Source organism: Leiobunum rupestre, chromosome 9 (genome assembly GCF_980474605.1).
Source record: "Leiobunum rupestre chromosome 9, qqLeiRupe1.1.hap1, whole genome shotgun sequence".
NCBI lineage: Eukaryota > Metazoa > Arthropoda > Arachnida > Opiliones > Sclerosomatidae > Leiobunum > Leiobunum rupestre.
Genome location: NC_143392.1, coordinates 30,172,961 through 30,194,760, shown reverse-complemented (window position 1 = coordinate 30,194,760; position 21,800 = coordinate 30,172,961). Strand labels below are relative to the sequence as shown.

The 21,800-nt window shown below is 36.1% G+C and overlaps 1 protein-coding gene across 1 annotated transcript; it reads left to right on the top strand.

Annotated features, from left to right (window-relative positions):
* The first annotated feature begins 6,118 nt into the window (after positions 1–6,118).
* On the top strand, positions 6,119–16,264 carry LOC149927103 (uncharacterized). The gene is made up of 8 exons (XM_090159032.1): positions 6,119–6,372; positions 9,633–9,794; positions 9,993–10,163; positions 10,597–10,749; positions 12,617–12,763; positions 15,922–15,979; positions 16,044–16,080; positions 16,147–16,264. The coding sequence occupies exons 1-8, from the start codon at positions 6,255–6,257 to the stop codon at positions 16,159–16,161; spliced, it is 861 nt and encodes a 286-aa protein (XP_090015158.1). The 5' UTR covers positions 6,119–6,254; the 3' UTR covers positions 16,162–16,264.
* The last annotated feature ends 5,536 nt before the right edge of the window (positions 16,265–21,800 follow it).

Below are 21,800 nucleotides of genomic sequence, written 5' to 3'. Positions count from 1 at the left end.
ACTAATATTCAGTAATTTAGCTCTCTCAAACAAGTTGGCAAGCTTGCCAAAATATACCTCTCCTCGGAAGAATTGTCCCTAGTCGTAATATTTTCTCGAGATAACCCTTAAAGATGTATCTCCGCAATTCAGAGTTATTTACTAAAAACGTCATCCCGGTTGTATCCCGCCCGGTATATAATTGTAATTATAATTAAAATAAATGAGACGAAACAACCGATTTTAATTTATTCAAAATATTATAAATTAAGTAGTTACAACAGTGAGTTAGACATACTAAAACAATGTACAATTGAATTTAACCCTTTTTACAGTACAAGTTTATCAGTTAAATATAATACGAAGCAAATTTTAATGAAAGAAATATCTATAGAGGTTATTTGTATTTTTCTCGCTAACGAAATACTTGCCGAATCTTTAACGCTCATTTTATTTCAACACTCGCCCTTGATGAAGACACCGTAGAATAGCTATATTCGACATCTGGTAGTGGACGACTCGTAGACTTCCAGTTGACGTTGTGACACATACCGCATGTCCAATTAGTTCTAATAAAAATATGCACTTTTTTCTCCTTTACAAAATACGCGGTCATAGCCGTGAGTAGCCATTAGCATGCATTCTTCCAATTTGTTGTACGGGGTGAAACCATAGTCCCAAGCGAGGCCGTGAACGTTTTTCTCGACCCAAGTGTTCTGTCGTTGAGTGCGGGAAGGGAGGTCAGCTCGGGGGTACGGCGGGAGGAAAGTCCACGATGCGACCCGGGATGTAGTTTCGGCCGAACATGCTGACGCTTCTTTCACTATTTTCTCCGGCTTTTCATCTCTGGTCCGCCCGTCAAAGAATTCAAAATCAGGGACTATCGATTTTTTATACCTATAGTCCAAAAACGAAATTTGTTATACCTAAAAAATTACATAACTAATTTTTCTCCAGGACGAGGGAAATTTTACTTACATAGTTCTTGTTGGGTTATTCTTCTTGACTTGAATCTTCTTCGAGTTTGTTTGGTTATCCACTGATCGGTCGATTTTATATACTCAGTTATAGCGTCATTGTATTTACATCAGCACCGCATTGTAACTGGGAAAACCCATGGATTTCGCTCCACCGCTATAACATTCACCACCACTCATTCGCCACTTTAATACCGGGGAAATCAATGGTTCAAATGTAAATCTAATTTGCATAATAAAATGTTGTTTATTTCTTAATTCGTAGTTTACACGGTCTTGGTACGGTAGAGCGTGTACAATAGAATCGGAGAAACGTACGCGCTTCGTACAGGCGGTGAAAAAGCGGGGAGTGTCAATCAGGATTAAAACTCTTCTTTCTGCAGGTGGGGGCCTTCTATCATTAATAGCGAGAAAGACTGCTGCCTTCTATAAGGCTTTCATTTTATCGGGGTACAGTCTTTACATTTTCTTATGCACCACTCTCTATAGTATTACACGTTCACCGCCCAAGGAAAGCGGGGACTGTCAATCAGGATTATAACCCTTCTTTTCGACGAGGGGGTAAAGAGATGAGCGTCAACCATTAATACACAAAAAGGCTGCTGCCTTTACACGTTCACCGCTCAACCGTGTAGCTTTGGCTGTTCACCGCCGACACCGCCCTGCCTTTGGTAATACACCGCCGACGCCGCCCTGCATTTGTACGTTCACCACCTAAGTATTTACCCTTCATCATCACTCCTGCCTTTGGCTGTTCACCACTGAAGTATTTACCACTGTACTCGCGGGCGGTGCGGGAGGGAGGGAGGTGCGGGAGGTGGTCTTCCACTGTGCCTTTTGGGACCCGCTCGAAAACCCTACTATAGTGTTTGATAATTCGATTATTACGTTAGCCAATAGTATGGCTAGTTTCACGAGTTGAAATTACATTTTGTAAATATATACGTTCCAATTTTTAGTATAAAACCAATAGAAGGAAACGAATCACTATTTTGTCCACCTATGCTTGCATGCCTTATTGGTGCCACGTTTACCTCTTTATTGTTGGGAATTTTCCACGGGGATCTCGAGACTAGAGAGCGAAGAGCAGTAGAACAAAACCGATTCTCAACGAGATAGGAGAAAAATAAATCTTTCTTTGAAGTTTTTTTGTTGTTGAAATCAACAACAAAATAACTTTATGTTTATTCGGACCTAAAACTTAGGTTTAGTAAGACTATTTAAAAATTTTAAAGTACGTTAGTTTGTTTTCAATCCGGACTAATGTACTGAGCAAAAACTAGCACTCTCAAATCAAAAGGTAGGAGAATGACAAAACCCCTTCACTTCACACTTAAACCAGGAGACATAACGCTTAAACTTATTCAGGGTACATAACTGTTATTTATAATACGTATAATTTCCAAAAACATTATGAATTTACCATTAAGGTGAGGCAATTTGAAATAATAATACACGTATCAGTAACTAAGTAAGAATTACTGTATTGTGGGCATTTCAGTAAAAAAACATTTTTACTCTTAGTTTTTAAAAATATAACAGTAATATATAAACCACCTAAATTAAATTTTTCAATGAAATTTCTTCAATATTAATAACAAGAAATCTTAATATTATTATTATCATAAGTAACACCAAAAAACATAAAAATGACACTGCCCATTCTAACAACGCTTAGTTCTTTAATGATAAGCTGTTTGGCGAATGAAAATTTTCCGCAAATCGGAAAAATAAAAAGTTTAAACATAAATTACTTTTTAAGGGTTTTTAACGATTTTATCTAAAATGTATAATAACAGTTCCAACCTCCGACTTCGGTCAGGTGTGGGCTGGATACTGGGCTTAGGCCCAGGCTAATGGCGAGGGGCCGGGCAAACTGGCCGCCTCGGCGGATTGGGTTGACTGCTGTGGGGCTGCGGGCCTCCGTATGAGGGCACGGCGGACCCATCTCCCGGCCTTTTGAAGTTCCACCGGGATCTCCGGTGTCAGCTGTGCCGGGTTATGCGGGCTGCTGTGTGCCTGCCGTTCCCCTTTAGGCGCCCTATCCAAAGGGCTTGGCTCCCTGCCTCTGTAGGTGGGGTGTCGGCCGGAGTTGCTAGAGCATCCGTTCTCTATCCCACTGCTGTGTGCGAAGTGGCGGGCTGGTCGTCCCATTGTTGCACCTTCTGCTGGGTTGAGCGGCTTGCGTCGAGGGTGCGACCATCAGTAGTAGGGTTCTGCTACCCATGCTGGTTTTGTCACCTGTCCGGGCTTGTGGACGCTGGCGTAGGGCATTCTGATGATAGGCCTCCGGTGGTGTGGTTTTTTGTTACCGGTACACCGGGCTATAAATTCTGACAACATGTATAATAACAGTAAACATACTAAAAAATATTAGTAGTGTAACATTGTTAATCAGTTTGAACTAGTGTTGTAAGTCGGAAAATTTACCGAGACCTTTTTTCCGGAAAATTTCCGTATTTTTCCGAGAAAAATAAAAAAAGCTTCCTTTCAAGGATTAGTCTAATATTTTGTTTGCAAATTTAAATAAAGCGGAATTTTCACCGAATTTTTTACAATCTAAAAGTAAAACTAAACCTCTACACTAGTTAAAATTGATTAACAATGTAACACTATTAATGTTTTGTAGTATGTTTACTGTTATTTGACATTTTATATCGATAAAAAGATTTGTTTCAATTTTTATTTTTCCGATTTGCGGAAACTTTTCTAGAAATTTTTCCGCATTCCATTTTTCCGGAAAATTAACAACTCTAGTTTAAACTCGTCTACAGTTTTAGTTTTAGAATCGAAATAATGTGGCGAAAATGCCGCTTTATTTAAATTTGCAAACAATATATTAGACTAATCGTGGAATGAAAACTTTTTTATTTTTTTTCGGGAAAATACGGAGAAGTTTCCGGAAAAAAAAGCCTCTGTCATTTTCTGCGGAATATTTTACGACTAACAACACTAATAATATTATGTATACTATTTTAAAGTTACCGTTCCTCGAGGAATATCTACAGGCAAACAAGTGATATTCCGTTTAACATTGTTTTATAAATTAAAGTTTGAATCAAATACATGCTCTAGAAATTGTGGCAGACGTATGAAACATCCCATATTTTGAGAAGTAGAGTAATAAATCCGATTTGGATTATAACCCTATAAACGATCATGTTACGCGTGGTTTTATTAAATGGCTGGTACTTTTAAATGAACAATGTCCAGATACTAAAAATTTTTTATTGTTAAACCATTACTATAACAGTACAAATAATTGGATAAAATTAAGGCAAGCTTTCCTTCAACAACAGCGCCACCATGTGCTTTTCATTCAAAATAAAATCCGGATCATTTTGCTTTTAATTCGGTTAATTTATTAAAGTTAGGCTAATCGTAAGATTAGGAAGGTAAAACGTTTTAAAACATCAAAATTCCTTCTTTCAGAATCAAAGAGTATATTTATAATATTCAATTATAATTCTTTTGGAAACGTAATTGGTATTTTTACAAATGGGAAATATCATACTTACGTTGTTACGTTACTTATGATAGGACTGGTTAATTTTAATTTAAAAATTAAGAATAATACATAGACTATGACAATAACAGTAAGATAGGAAAAATTTTGACATTGGTTTCAACCAAGAATGTATTTATTTATTTTCAGGGAGAATGAATATGTCGAGATTATTTTTAGCGTTTCTCCAATTCCACCCGTTGGGGCCCCCGGTTTGCTCCTCCACTTTAATAAAATCAAATAATACTGCAATCTCATTGGTTGTTTCGACGCGACTAACGCTGCTGCGAGGACGCAAAAATAAGACTTCCTCCTTTTTTCCTCCCCCCCCCCCTTAGCGTGACGGGGTTAGGGGCTCAACGTGTCCGTCGATAGTTCTCCCCTTCCATAAAAACTTGTCGAGGTTAACGGTAATAGTTAGTGTAGGGAGCTCTTTCCTCGCGTGACATGCTAGGCTTGCCACCACCCTCCTACGCATTGTAACCCGGCCACCTGAATTAAGGGCTTCAAAAGTCGCATTATGACTTAGGCCTAAGGTGGTGCCTTGGGTATTAGCCTAGCTGATTATTATTATTACATTCTTGTTTCAACCAAGTGTATTAAATCCGATGAGTTGAGATTTCCAAAATATGAATTGTGAAATAAATATAGGCCAACTAGCCCACTTCCCCCTTACAGTACGTTTTAAAGCGAATTTATTGGTGAAAAAATAATCGCCGACAAATAATCAATTTAAAAGATATAGATCATTTAAATTGTTGCAGAAAAAACAAGATGTCCCGGACATTTAAGTACACACAATTCTCCCCCCCCCCGGTGTATTAACTATATTTAAAATATTAAATTTATATTTGAACAAATTGAAAATCATTTTGTACTCTAACTTTTAAACCCAAGAGGAATTTTATCGAAAACGAATTTTTCGAGTTACCTGGTTATGAAAATAAGGTAACGAAACGTGAACACGTTAATTTAAATCAATTTTTAACCAAAACGAATTTTTCGAGTTACCAGGTTTTGGAAATAAAGTAGCGAAACGCGAACGAGTTAGATGGCACGAAATTCAAATATGACAATAGTGCGTACGCGGGTTGTGGGGTGGATCAATTGTATCAAATTAACAGATAATCAACAGAGATTGTAGTAGGCCGAGATTAAGTATTTTTGAAAGAGTAACGAATAATTTTAAACTGATAAATCTCCGAAACTTCTACTCGAGTAATAAAAAAATTACTTCGCGCTGCGGCTACGATAGGGGCGACACTTTCTTACGGCTATTTTGGGTTGTATACGGAAAAAGCACCAGTTTGTATTCTTAATCATGAATATAACTAAATTTGCAAGTTGAAAATCGTAAATATAACTTGGGCGCTAAGACTAGTGCAGTTAGCTTTTAAAACGTTTACGCAGAATAGCGTCCAAAGCAGAAAGTAAGTGTTGGCCTAGCCTAAAAGTAGTTAATTGGTACTGCTATAAATACACATGGAAGATTTCGTAGTTATTTCAATAAATTATGTTGCAATACCGATAGCTTAATTCAAAAAAGCTTATCGGGAAGCAACAGGTGTCCAATACTCCACCACGGTGACAGAGTGAAAATAATCAACGCTTGATAAGTATCACTATATAATGGGTGAAAAATGCCACATGTCATATATTAATCAAAGAGGAACAAGTTCGATCTCTTGAATCAGCCACGAAGGTTACCAAACGGTTTCGTTTATTTCAATTGACCGTCTTCTAACCCGACTGCATTACTTATTATTTCTAATAAGAAATTTCAATAGCTGAAAATGAGATTGAGTGCAACACCGTTTAACGCGTTGGTCTTGCTAGTAACGATCTTGCTAGTGTGCGAGATTGAAGCTAAGTCAACGAATAACTATTGGGAAACAACAACTTACTGGGAAGGTTTGTTATTTTATTTATTTAAAAATTCAGAATAAATTAAATTGCCTACAGATGATTCTTCTCTGAGACCCCAACGGGTTGATAAGACCAATAAAGAAGAATTTAACAGCATTGAGGGGCTTTCTCTAGGGCTGTGCGTGAACTCGGACGTCGTTGAGTACTCGCCCTTTTTTGAGGTCGAGTTCGAGTACTCGCCCTTTTTTGAGGTCGAGTTCGAGTACTCGACCTCGAATAAGTAATTGAAGAGAACTCGTCGATTACCTAGTACCACAAAATTGCATTGTTGGGTACCCGATTACTCGAATAAGCTGCGTTCTAAACTCGTCGAGTATTTGTTTTTTCTATCCTCGTTGCTTCAAACCTTTTGGGGGCAATAAACGGTACCTTCGAAGTTGGGAAAACTGTGGTTCATTTAAATTAAATAAATTTTTATCAGCATTGAAAGTTACTTAATACTCCTTTTAAATTTAATTTAATTTCATAATTACTTGAATAAAACCAGCTCCTAATCTAGTACTCGATAACTCGACTCGTTAAAAATATTACTCGCGGTTTTTTTAGTTACACGTGCCTTTCATATATTTCAATTTAATTAGGTTTTTTAAGTGCGTAATCATTGATTTAAAATAATTTGAATATTTTTAACGGCTCCCGTAAAAATCGATGGTTAGGTGTATCGCCTAGAAGGGGAAAGTCAAATGGGGGAGAGAACTGTTCATAGAGAGGGAAGAGACGGGCTTTGACAACGACAACAACGAAACTGAGCAAAAATCGCGGTCTGTCGTCACGGTCAAGGTAAAGTCAAGGACGACGTTGTGATTGACAATGAAAGTGCCAAATAAATAACCAGGGCCACTAAAAGTTTTTTACTTGTACATGTTATATACGGTATAATTAAAGTTTAATATTGCAATTGGTTTTATTGAATACTAGCTTTAATACCCAGCTTCGCCCGGGGTCATAGTTTTAATGAATTAGATCTGATTTGTACGTAAGAAAGGTAAACGCAAACGCGTAGCAAAAACGTAACACGCGTAGCAAAAAGTCCTGAACTACTTAAAAATCCCAACTAAACCTCCCCTTCTACGAGGTCCCTTTCTTTGACACTAACTCCCCTTCTACGAATTTCACACTAACCCGTTAAAGGTCGGGACGGGCGCAAGGAACTCAAGAGATGAGATAAGGGAAGCAAAGGGTTGGCGCGGGAGATCAGGGGAGCCCCAATCGCCATCCTCAACCCTTCCCTCCCTCTCCACCTCGAACACCTTCTCCTCCTCTGTGCTCGGAAGCCGAGAAAAAACTAAAAGCCGAGACCCGCAGGAAAAATAGATAAGGGAAACAAAGAGGCGAAAGTCCAAAGTCGAGTAAAATGAAATTTAATTATGATTAAAATTTAATTAGATTAATAATCATGTCAGGTATTTGGAATTAGGCGTTTAGTTGGAAATCAGGCGCTGGATATTGAGTTAAAATTTTAAAGTTCTAGAGCTAACCGTTCTCGAACATGACATATAAATAAATAAATAGATAAATAAAAGGACAAACTTTAAGACTTATAGTTATAGATTTGATAACATTTTTATTGCATGTCTTGATTGACATATATTAGGCACACAAAATGAATTTATGCTATTTTTACCTCTCCGAGGAATAGGTTTACCATCACCGTGTGTGTTTGTCTGTTGGTCTGTTACTGTGTCTGTCTGTCAGGGGAGGGGGGGACGCGTTCGCAGTACCGGGTCAAGGTGTAAAAACCGTGTTCGCAGTACCGGGTCGGGTCCAAGTGTAAAAACCGTGTTCGCAGTTTCGTGAATTTGTTATTATTTAAGTTTTGCAAAACTCTCGTGACGGTGAGTGTTTTCTCACCGCCGCGCCGCGACTGTTGCGATTTAGCAGTCTTTTTTGAAATTTTGCTATTGTACTGGTGATGTGTATTGCAATGGTGATGTGTATTTTGTGTTTGTGTCGTGTGTGATTTTTGAGTTTTTGTTTTGTACGTAGGGTGTCTCTACTCTCCGAAACCTATTTGTTGACTTTTGGGACGGACCGAGTGCTGAGGGTTACGGCAAGGCCCAATTTCAGGGTTTTCACCAAATGTTCATGTTATACGTCTTATTATTATCTTTCGAGCGCCTCGGGCGGGCTCCGAACCCGAGCCCTCCTGCATGACCGGCAAGTGTTCTACCACAGAAATACCGACACTTATTGCGTTTCACTGAAAATTGGAATTTCAGTTTCATTAATAGCGTTTAATTTTTAACTTCATATGTATATATATAAAGATAATGGGTTCGATTTAAATTATTGCGCAGAAGAAATTGAAATTTTGTATTTAATAAAAGCAAATCCGGTGACCGGGATTAGAACAACCACCCTCTGCACGACAGCCAAGTGTCTTACCATTGAGCCACCTACACTTAATACACTGAACAGTTTTTTAAACGTATAGCTTTAACGTATTAGGCTTTTTAATCATGGCAGTGGCAATTGTTTCTTTAATAGTTGGGTTATAGTTGGAATATAACCTCAACACTTCGTTCATTTCCCGCTCCCTCCTATGACTTCAGATATTTTTGGCGCTGGTTAGTGATTTCCCGCCAAAATTGTTAATATAAAATACATAAAAAACATAAAAAACCCTTAAAAAAGACTGGAGGTTATATTCCCTTTAAATAAAAAATCGTACAAATTATTTTAAATTGAAACGTGACGAAGCGTTCTATGGGCCTAAATCGTTAGATAATACATTTGTAGATATAGCGGAGACACGAAACCACGGAAACAAGCAGGTTCTGTTTGGACGCAATACAAAAATTTGATAAAATATTGTGGTGGGGCTAACGTTTTTCATCATCAACTCGACGACGGTTTAGGCACTGAGACTTATCCTTTGGAACGCCACAATAAAAAAGCAAGTGAAAGGTGGTCACCAATTTGTATGCAAATCATATAAGTAGTGTTTTCTCTAGAGCTGTCTGCAAGATGAAGAAGTATTTTTTTTGAAATTTTGGTTATCTTTGAACTACGTCGCATTATTAGCATAACAACCCTAGATTTATAGTTTTATTGTATGGTAGATTGCTTGTCTCGCTACTCTGAGTGGTTGAGGAGATACAAGGGGCTGAAATCGGCCCTTAGGTGCTTCGGGATAATACTAGTTCGGTCTCGAAAAGCTAGTCACTTTCCCAGACCTTGCTATGGGGACTACCGTCCGCACTGATTAGTTAACAACACGCTCGTTTACAATTTAACTATTTCAGAACAAACGACCATCACGACCGCCTGCAATCTGCAACATAACATATGGAACTGCCAACGGAAAAACGGTATTTGTAAAGAATTCTGGAGTAATCCTAATGATTTCTATTGCGAATGCGAAAACGGAAACCACCTTCCCTCTTCGGGAAGCGCAATATGCCCAGGTAATAGTCAATTCTTTTGCTTGTCTCGCTACTCTGAGTGGTTGAGGAGATACAAGGGGCTGAAATCGGCCCTTAGTTGCTTCGGGATAATACTAGCTCGGTCTCGAAAAGCTAGTCACTTTCCCGGACCTTGCTGTGGGGACTACCGTCCCCACTGATTAGTTAACAACACGTTCGTTTACAATTTAACTATTTCAGAACAAACGACCATCACGACCACCACGACCGCCTGCGATCTGCCAGAGAACATTTGGAACTGCCAACGGAAAAACGGTATTTGTAAAGAATTCTGGAGTAATCCTAATGATTTCTATTGCGAATGCGAAAACGGAAACCACCTTCCCTCTTCGGGAAGCGCAATATGCCCAGGTAATAGTCAATTCTTTTCTCAGATGTTGTTAGCGGTAATAATTAGTGTAGTGAGCTGTTGGCTATCTTGGCGTGAAGGGCTTTCGACCTCTAGTCGGATTCACCCCATAATCTTATGTCATTGGGATGTGCGCTACACCCTTCCCCCCTCGAAGAACCCCCTAAGTTGATTCGAGAAATTAGGAATAATATATATATATATATATATATATATATATATATATATATATATTGGGGTGAGTGAGAAAGGCGAATTTTTATGTTATTTTGGCTGGGGGGAAAGGGTACACCGGTAATTCTGGCATGTGGAAAAGGGGCAGGGAGGCCTTACTGGGATGGAGTGCCTCAAAACACACAACTAGCTGAGGGCCAGCTTCTCGGCTAGTGTTATATAAAATAGCAAGAAAACTCTTCTAAACATTTTCCATTTCAGGAAAGAATAGGACATGCGATCTTGTAGAAAACATTAACGCCTGCTATTGGAAAAACGGAACTTGCAGAGAAGACTCGTGGAACCCCGAAGAATTCGTTTGCGAGTGCGAATGGGGAATCCCAGTCCATCCGTGGGGAAGCCAAAGATGCCCAAGTAAGTGTCTCGTTTTAATTATATCATAACCAGAGCGTAACATTTGAAGACCAATCGATAATTATAATTTCTGGGTCATTGAGAGATTAATTCAGTAAAATAAACGGAATTTCTGTTTTGCGGGTGTGTGGGTAAAGCTTTTTTTTTTTACAAAAAAGGGATATTTGCATCCACTCTCTTAAAGAATTGAAAGTCTAGCGTTGCAGGTTAGCTTTTAAGTTGCCATCACGCAAATAGTCTTCGTATCCTTGTCAACTAAAATAAGGGGGAAATAGAAGTAAAGTTACTGATTTTCATATTTCAAGCGGAAATTTGCGGCTGTTGGAAAGATTAAAATGTATCATATCAAAATTTAGCCAGTAGTACTCATTCCGATGCGCGTGTGAACTGGAAGGCTTTGTTTATCCGTAGGAAAGCAAAAGATGCCCAAGTAGGCGTCTAGTTTCTAGTAAATTCAGTTCACGCGATACTTTATGTAACATATTTTCATACGTTTGCTATAAAACTATTATTTTTAATGAAACCGTGTGACGTAATTAACTTATGTCACTTCCAAATTCGTAACAGAAAACGCGTCATCAACGGAAGTTAGTGCAGTGGGTTTTGAGACTTCCTCCCGCGATTCTGGCTTTTGTAATCTATGGTAAATATCATAATTCTCAAGATTCTAGATCACCATGTTTATATTGTTTGTTTTATGATAATATTTGAGTACATTTTGGAAGTCGATGATCGCAGGTGCCCGGGGATCAGGATGGAGTTTTTCCTCGGTGTACGTTTTTAAAAGAATTTTCCATATAGAGTCCACTAGAGCGAGGTTCACACTTACCCCTAAAATCGCTTCGTTTTAGATAACTAGTTTTCAAAACCAGCTTGAAAAATCGCTTCGTGCAGGTTTGGGAAGCAACTTTTCCAAATCGGTTCGCTTAGAATCGCTTTCACAACGACAAGGCGGGGAAGTAAAATTGGTCGTATTTTCAAAAATTATAGGAATAAAATTCTAAATAATATAACTGTATATATAGTAAACATGATTAACTAATTTTCTCGGGATATATTTTAGTATTTTCCAAATTCTGGCCATAATTTGAAAGGACGTTAAGCCTTGGCTATAAGCGAACCGGGGTGAAGCGGTTTCGCACGTGTGAACCAAGAATTATCGTCGGCGGTAAAAACTGACATTTCAAACCGTTCTAAACTGGGTTTTAAGCGCTAGTGTGACCGTGGCTTATGTCTTTTTTTTATGTGAAACGAGGTTTCATTGAAATTTGATCTCGGGAAGTGCACACTTTCGAACGATTATGTGGCGTATGATATTACTAAACAAAACATTTTTTTAGAAAGCGTGTGTGAACTTCCCGATTACGAATACTTCTGTGCCAGCAGAAATGGCACTTGCAAAGCGGTGGGTTCGAGAAATTTCGTTTGCGAGTGCGAACACGGAAGTTTACTGATATTATGTTTGGAACGTAATAGTGCCTTTGTTATGTTTTATCCAAATTTTCATTAGACAGGTGAAGCCACCCTGCGGAAACGTGAACGAGGAAACTTGTAGGAGGGAAGACGTAGCTTAATTGTGTACAATCTACCCGTTCCTCCTATACGCTTCCAATGACTGACTTAGCCTGTCTAATTGTTGCCATTCATGTTACCCAGCCCGTTTAGTTTCGCTCATGCAAAACAATAAGCGCCATGGTAAAAGGTTTGTTGTAAGTAAAAGTTTAGTTATTAAAATAATTGCAACGGATGGCGCAACAATTTACATGACGTAGCACTTAAGCGAGTGTTGACTACGACTAAAGACCAGTAGAAGTGTCCTTCTTTGACGAACTCTTGATGGAACTAAAAAATGCTTTCCGTATTTCAGCAAACGCTTGTGATGTTTCTGAAAATATCCAGATCTGTCAAAAGAAAAACGGATCTTGCAAAGACGACGCCGTCTCTCTGTTTAAGTTCGTTTGCAAATGCCAACACGGAAATGACGTCTATGCGAATGGAACCCAAAAATGCGCGGGTAAAGTTTGCCTTTCGTTTAGTGTCGAAATATAAGAAACTTAAGAAACGTTTGTCCGTGGGTAGGTAAAATGAAGTGTAGCTATTTCGGGGAGGGGGTTGAGTATTGTGGTTGCCGTTGAAGAAAAACGGATCTTTTTTCTAATACCACACGCCTGACTTAGCTTCGGAGAGCTATTAATTTTATATAGATACTTATACTACAGGTAAGACCGACTGAAAAATCTTACTGCAGTATATGACACTGTTCACACCGTGAGAATAATTTAAAGTTTTAGGAATTACACTTTTATTTTTTTGATAAATATTAATTTTACTTTTTACAAAAATGCCGAAAAAAACCTCGGAATGTAGGGAGGGGTTAACTCTCTACCCTACAGAATATTGTTCCGTTGTCCGTTTCTCCGGAAATTTGCGAGTGAGGCGGGTCGGAGGATTTTCCACTGGCTGGAATGCCCCGAAGTTGCGACGATTAGCCTGGACTCGAACCCTCCGCTGCTTCTATTGTTCACGGATTATTCCCAAGAAGCGAGCAACGGACGCAAATAATACTTTTCAATATTTTGGTTTTCAATAAAGCCCCCTCCCCAAATTAAGAATTTAAACCGAATTTTTAACCACCGTCAAGACTCAATATTCAATCTACAGATGTTTTGGTTATAGGCCATTGTTCCTTAAAACCCACCTTTTTGTAAAAAAGTCCAGGCCAGTGGCAAATAGTGACCAATAAAGAAAAATTACATTTTAAAGCTTAAAAAAGTAATTGGAATTGAATTGTTAAGACATTTATTGTCTTAGTTAACACTGAACTTACAATGTTAGGAAAAATTATTCCAATAAAATTAACGGTCTATTCTAATGTAAATTATAATAACAATCATCTAGGCTAATGCCCAAGGCGTGGTTACCACCTTAGGCCCAAGTCATAGAATGACTTTTAATGCCTTTAAACAGGTTACAATGCGTAGGAGGGTGGTGGAAAGCCTTTCAAGCCACGCGAGGCAACAGCTCCCTACTTATTTATGGAAAGAGGAAACCAAAGAACTCGGGTAAAACCCCTTAAACCAGTGGGGAGAGAACTTGCAAACTCAACGCAGAAGGAGTGGTTCCGAGTAATCACCCAGTGCCACAAGTTGGGAACGAAACCGGTTCCTCTTAATCAGAATCTGACCATTCATATGCATATATTTTCCTTAAGTATTTTCTTTTTTTAAATATTTTTCATTATTATTCAAAACTTTTCTGTGGTAAAAATATTTATTGGCCACATTTGGCCAGATTGGCCACTAAATTAACTTATGTCGAGGACGGAATTTTCCACTATTTTCCACAGCTGGCATTTTCCACCTCGGAACACTGGTATTGGCCATCATTTTTTAAACCACAGAGAAACGTGAAATTCAATATACAGGATGTCTCAATTTGATCGGCCTAGATATTTCCCCTAAAAATATTTGCAATAGAATTGTGATATTTTCAGGGTATAATAATTCCTTAGGGAACTTTTAACTTTCTAAATTTCAGAAAAATGAAATACGTTTTTAAGATTTTAAGAAATAGATTTTTCCACCGGTACGTGGTACTCGAAAGTTTTCAACGATTAAGTGGAAAACTCAACTTTTTTTAAATGAATTATGTCTGATCTTACGTTTCAGGATACATTAACACTTTTTTGTACGAATTCATTGAACCATAATTATTTTAGTAGAAGGGTCGGGTAACTTGTTGGGATGAGCGTTGCCACCTCAAAAATTAATAGTGGGGAGCTGACTCAAATTTTTATGGTCGTTTTTTTAAATGAGATCGTGAACTCGTAAATCAAAATAACCAAAATAATTTCAGCAAACTCGCGACCAGAACCTCTAGAGGCTTGGATAAGAATTTGTGACAAACAATAATTTACCATACATTTATTAGTTTTAATAAAAATATTATATAATTAGCGAATAAGTAGAAAAGTCCATTATGAAAAGGGATAATAAAGCTAAACCCTACAAATATGAAGAAATTTAAAAACTTACTAATAGCTCGTACCGATACGTCTTCGAGCGAACAAAAATACGCTAAACTCTGACCAAATAGATCTTCGAGTGAATAATTAAATTAAATTAAATTAAATAGCCAGAAATTCCAATGGTAGACCGGTTCCGTCCTATTTGGGACTCGTCAGTACCGTGCGGAAAATCTGACTCGCGTCTATAACACCGAATAGAGAAAAAAAGCCTAAATATTAAAAATTTCCAAACGATTTGCATAGCAACGGAAAGCCGAATAGGGGGAGAGTGGTGGAGATTAGTATATACGCAATGCAGTCCATAGGTGGCTCCTTTTAACTTAACATTGCGTATATGTTAATAAAAATATGATTTATTAAAAACTATTCATTTCAATTAAGCAACGAAATTATCGAAGTTAGCCTTTACAAAGATTCATTTGATTGAGTTTTTCAATAAACATAAATTCAGTGTTAATTTTCAAATTAAAGTGTGGATCAATAATGCAGTTCATCGGTACGTTCGACACTAACGAGGAGTGTACCCGAGGTGTAAATCACCGATTTTGATGTAACTCGGGGGATATGTAGACCTTGGGGTAATATTAATTTTCACCAAGGGAAAAGTCACGCTGGGCTTCCGTTTTGCTATGGCAACCGAAAATGTTTTTGACAACATAAAATGAAAAAATCTACATTTTAAAAAGCATGGGATTTTCTCGGTAATTTTTTGAAAACCAAAAAAAAATTAAAGTTTTAAATTTCAACTAAAATGCTAAATTTGAACAATTTTGGGTGAAATTCATCAAGTATTCCCCCTGTGAAACCGAGAAAATCCCATGCTTTTTTAAATGTAGATTTTTTCATTTTATGTTGTCAAAAACATTTTCGGTTGCCATAGCAAAACGGAAGCCCAGCGTGACTTTTCCCTTGGTGAAAATTAATATTACCCCAAGGTCTACATATCCCCCGAGTTTCATCAAAATCGGTGATTTACACCTCGGGTACACTCGTCGTAAGTCTATACGTAAGACATTTATTTTTCCGCCAAAATTTTAAACTAGAGCTTTTACAACATAGAATTATTTCTTTTCGGACCTCGGGTCCGCTCTAAAGGGCCATGTTAACTTGATATATTAACCATTGACATGGAAATCATTTTGTAGATGAAGAGGGACATGACGAATTGAATATAGAAGTTTCTGGAACAATTAAAATAAAGATGTAAGCGCTTCAAGATTTATTAAAATCTTCGCCAATTATTCTAACAAACTTTGATATATTTCAGAATGAAGGGACTACATTGGGTGTGGAATTCAGTTAAAGTAAATGAAATTACTATGAATATTAAGCGCATGTGAATTAATTTCTCAAATAATTTTTTTAAACAGGGTCTGTTTTGCTAAATTGAGGGTAATTCTTTGAACTAGGAGCATCATCTACAAGATAACCTTTAATATATTTATTTCAAATGATGTATCCGAAATGATAAATAAAAACTTAAAACAAGTTGGCAAGCCAAAATATACCTCTCCTCGGAAGAATTGACCCTAGCGGTATTAATTTTTTGAGATGACTCTTTAAGATATATCTCCGCAATTCCGAGTTAAGATATATCTCCGCAATTCCGAGTTATTTACTTAAAACGTAATCCCGGTTCAATCCCGCCCGGTATAAAATTTTAATTATTATTAAAATAATTGAGACGAAACAACCGAGCATAATTTATTCAGAATATTATAAATTAAGTAGTTACAACAGCGAGTTAGACGTACTAAAACAAATATAATACGAAGCCAATTTTAATGAAAGAAATATCTTTAGAGGGTATTTGTATTTTTCTCGCTTACGAAATACTTGCCGCATCTTTAACGCTCATTTTATTTCAAATTAAACATCGTAATCAGTCGAGAAAACGTTTAAAATAAATTACGAAGTAATGACGACCCAGTTTCAAACCACACCAACATAAGTGTAAGCGCAAGATGTATACAACTCGATAAAAATATACGACTGAAAAAACGAAATAAAATACAAATAAAACGAAAGATATTTAAAATTTAAAAACTGATCCAAATAAAACGTGAAAATACCCTTCACGTCACGCACATTTGAAACACGCAGAAGTAACGTTATACTATATCCAGTTTAAAATATTAGAGTATCAAAAAATAAAAATAACGAATAGAAAAATACACAATAACAACCCAATCAATCAGACTTCAGAAACAAAACTCATAGACAAATATTATAACGCAGTCAAGCAATCAGACTTCAGAATCAAAATAATTCATAGAAAAATATTATAACGCAGCCAAGCAATAAATTAGTTCAAATACTTAGAAATCAAGCAATAGAAAATATAATATCAAGAAGCGCAACACCTTACCATTCACAAATACGATTTTTCACGTTATTATAATGAAACCGGATAAGCATTTGGGAATGACTTACGCTCTTAAAGGTTCCTCTAAGACTGGACGATTTTGCGGGAAAAAGGAAATAAACTTAAAAAATAGTAGATACAAATATAAGACAGAAAAAACCAAAAATATCAAAGATTAGACAAAAAAAGAACGTAATCTCGATCAGTTAAAAAACACAACAAAAAAGCGTATCCGAAAAAATAAACCTACTGACAATTAAAGAGTTTAACAACGTCATTGAATAATATATTACAGATTTATAACACAACGTAAAAGGAAACAATAACACAGCGGCAACCAATCCAAGTCTTAAAACCGCGCTCCCGGTTCAATTCCCGACGAAATAAAAACAAGTTCACAAAAATAAAAAACAAAGTTCAATAAAAAATATCCACAGATATTGTATTAATCCGTTTTGTAAAAAAAACCGCCTTATCATAATGGTTACTTTACTTTAACATTTTCCATAAGGAAGTCAATGGCTCGGCGGTGAACTATCCGCGTGGTAACAATGCGACCCGAGTTCAATTCTTGATCACGATTAACTTTTACATTAAAATACTTAATTATTTAATAAAATATAACATTAATATAATTTATAAATATTTAATCAGATATAAGATTAATATAATTTAGAAATAATTAAATATAAGATGAATATAATTTATAAATATTTCATTAAATATAAGATTACTATAATTTATAAATATTTCATTAAATATAAGATTAATGTAATTTATATTATAACTTTGTAAAGGACATTAGCCAAAGCTGTTTTTAGAAAAACACCGTAACTTGAGTGGTTAGAGTAAATCTCTTCCACGAGGCAGACCCGGGTTCGATTCCCGGCCGGCGCCAATAAATCGCAAATTGATACTAAGACGTATACCGTGAACAATTGTTGGAAACCCTGCCATTGGACGTTGAGGGGTTACATAACACTCAGCACTCGGTCCGTCCCAAAGTCATTTAGAAGTTGGAGAGAAAACGCCCGTACAAACACAACAGAGTCAACATCCACAACCATCATACCACAAACTCAACACCCACAACCGTCATAACACGAACTCAACATCCACATCCATCATAACACAAACTCAACACCGCCAACCGTCATAACATGAATTCAACACCCGCAACCGTCATAACACGAACTCAACATTCACAACCGACGCATAAACATTACAATAACGAAATACCAAATCAAACTGAATTAAAACCGTCACGACAGTGAGCATTAACGAAAAAACACCATCCAAAACAAACCCAACCGCAAATTAATCCGTTAACGTTCACCCTCACACGGTGGTTTTGCCAACCCTTCGAGAAACTGCGAACGCAGAAATTTCTAGAAACTGCGTACGCAATGATTAACCTTTGCATGGATAATGCGAACGCGTTCGCAGGCCTGACAGACAGACCCACAGAGAGACAGACTGACACGGTGATTGTATAACCCCTCCTTCGATATAAAATTCAATTTATCGCCAGTGAATTTTTAATAAATGAAAGCGGGATTCATTAAGTCGTACTAGGAATGGTTAATACTGCGGGGTGAAACGATACCGAATATTTTGAAGTGAAAAATATTTTTAAAATTCAATAACGTTAAATGTCTTTCAGGAATGAGATGAAATTTTGTTAAAAGATAACATTGAATGACATCCTGTTTAAAACAAGGGGATTATGACCTGCGTAACGAGATTATTAGTCTGATATCTCGCTACCCTGATAACAATCACCAGACTCCTCCCCTCCCTTCAATCGCCACATTATCTCTGCTTTCCTCGTTACCCAGAATTCATTCTCTAAATTTTTTGCAATAATTTGTTTTCCCCTAGCAGCTCTTCCCCCCTCACCTTTTCGCTTCCAAAACCCATAATTTCTAATCTCTAGAATGGGCTGTCGATTCAGAGATAACAAAGAAATCTTATCCTTAAAAATTTACCATGGCAACCAAAAATGTTCTTGACAACATAAGATAAGAAAAAGTCTATGTAAAATAACATGCGAAAATGACAAATTCTAAGGGTCGTCCCCCCCCCCCTGTGCAAAATTTCAATAAAACAAAAACAAATTAAAAAAATTAAGAAAATTGTAAAATTAACATTTTTGGATTACTTTGGACAAGTAGGGGGGATAAAAACCACTTTGGGTGAACTCGAGCTAATTTGATTAAATAGGTAGAAAATTGAGGTATAATAAAAATATTTGTAAAACCTTTCCGCCAATAAATCTTAAAATTTCTACATTACATTATCTGAACGTTGTAAACAGATTTTTAGATTTCGATAGAAAAACGACGCCATTTTATAAAATGGCGGATACAAATATAAATCATGGTGCAATAAGTTAGGTAATTTGTATCCGATTAACCTAAGATTTTCTACGTTACATTATCTGCCCGAATGAATTCGTACTATAGATTTTTATAGAAATCCGACACAATTTTGGAAAATGGCGGATATCAATAAAACTCTTCGTGCGATAAGTTCCGTAAATATTCGTCGATTAATCAGAAATTTTCTACGTTTCATTATCTGCCCGAGTTAGTTAGACCTATGGGTTTTCCAATAATAATCCGACGCCATTTTGAAATATGGCGGATATAAATATACCTAATGATGCGATAACTGGCGAAATTATTTGTCGATTTATATTACATTCTACATTACATTATCTGACCGAATAAATAAGTCCCTTACACTGTGATAGAAATCTGACGCCATTTTACAAAATGGCAGACATCAATATCTCATAATGCGATAACTGCCGAAATTATTTGTTAATTAATTTGAAATCTGCCGTTTGCAAAATAGCGCATAACAATATATCTCTTGATTGTTATTAGAAAAATTATCAAAAAATTTATTTAATATAGGTATATATATTCTTATATCATTGGGTTAACTGAAATAATTACGGTTAATTTCAGATTAATTTAGGTAATTTCGTATAATTTGGGTAAATTGCAATAACATAAAATTAGTTCAAATTAAATTGTCGACATTCATATAAATTGGGAGAAATTCAAACTATATTTGGTGTTTTTAATAATATTGAGTAACTTCAAATAATTTTGATTACATTGAACAATTTTGAGCAATTTCCAATAATATTTGGTTAATTGAAATAATAGTGGGCAAATTGAAATAATATTGTGTTTACTTATATAAAATTGGTAAATTGAAATAATATTGTGTATATTTGAATATATTGAAAAATTCCCATAATATTGTGTAATTAACATAATTTTGTTTACAGTCTATTAGTTTTTTACTAAATACAATTTTTAATTAGTTCTACCTTACCTTGGGGCATAACTGCTTTTGACCATGTTTTTACATATTGGGATATAATCTCCCGAATTACCAATGATTTTGCGAGTTACCAATAATTTCGCGAGTTACCAATAATTTCGCGAGTTACCAATAATTTTGCGAGTTACCAATAATTTCGCGAGTTACCAATAATTTCGCGAGTTACCAATAATTTCCCGAGTTATCAATAATTTCGCGAGTTACCAATAATTTCCCGAGTGACCAATAATTTCCCGAGTGACCAATAATTTCCCGAGTGACCAATAATTTCCTGAGTGACCAATAATTTCCCGAGTGACCCATAATTTCCCGAGTTACCAATAATTTCCGGAATTACTAATAGTTTCCAGAATTACTAATAGTTTCCAGAATTATCATTAGTTTTCAGAATAACAAATTATTCCCCAAATTACCAATAATTTTACATATTACCCAAAATTTCCTGAATTATAACAATTTTCTGAAATACCAATAATTTCCCGAATTACCAATAATTCCCCGAATTACCAATAATTCTACAATGCCAATTGAACTAATTTAATAATATTTCAATTTATGCAAATTATGACTAAATGATAAATTTAACCATAATTATTTTCTATTAATCCAATGATATAAGAACTTACCCAATATTATTGGATTTTGCCGAAATGTATTAAATTTTAACCATTTTATATGAAGTTTCCTAAAAGGGTTTTTAACAATAACAATAAAGAATTTACCGCACCAAGGGATACATTGATGTGCGTTATTTTGAAAAACGGCTTATTTCTCTCAAAAGAAATAGGACTAATTTACTCAGTTAGAAATATAAAATTTCAGAATAGTTGACGAATAATTACGGAACTTCTCAGACATCCGCCATTTTGCAAAATGGCTTCGGAATTCTTTCAAAATAGAAAGGACTTATTTATTCGATCATTTAATTAGACAGAAAAATTCAGATTTATCGTCGAATAATTACGGAACTTCTCAGACATCCGCCATTTTCCAAAATGGCCTCGAATTTTATTAAAATTAATAGGATTTATTATCTTTAATAGGTAATGAAAAGTAGAAAATTTCAAGTAATTGGACAAATAATTTCGGCAGTTATCGCATTATGAGATATTGATATCTGCCATTTTGTAAAATGGCATCATATCTCTATCACAGTGTAATAGATGCGCTTAGCTCAACATTGAACATTCTCAATTCCATGCTACCTCCGTTAAAATTTCTACTTCTTCCGCTAAGCCTATCGCACGACAGCAGCAATAACTCCCATTGCAGTTTCGGCAAAATTCACTTTACAAATGA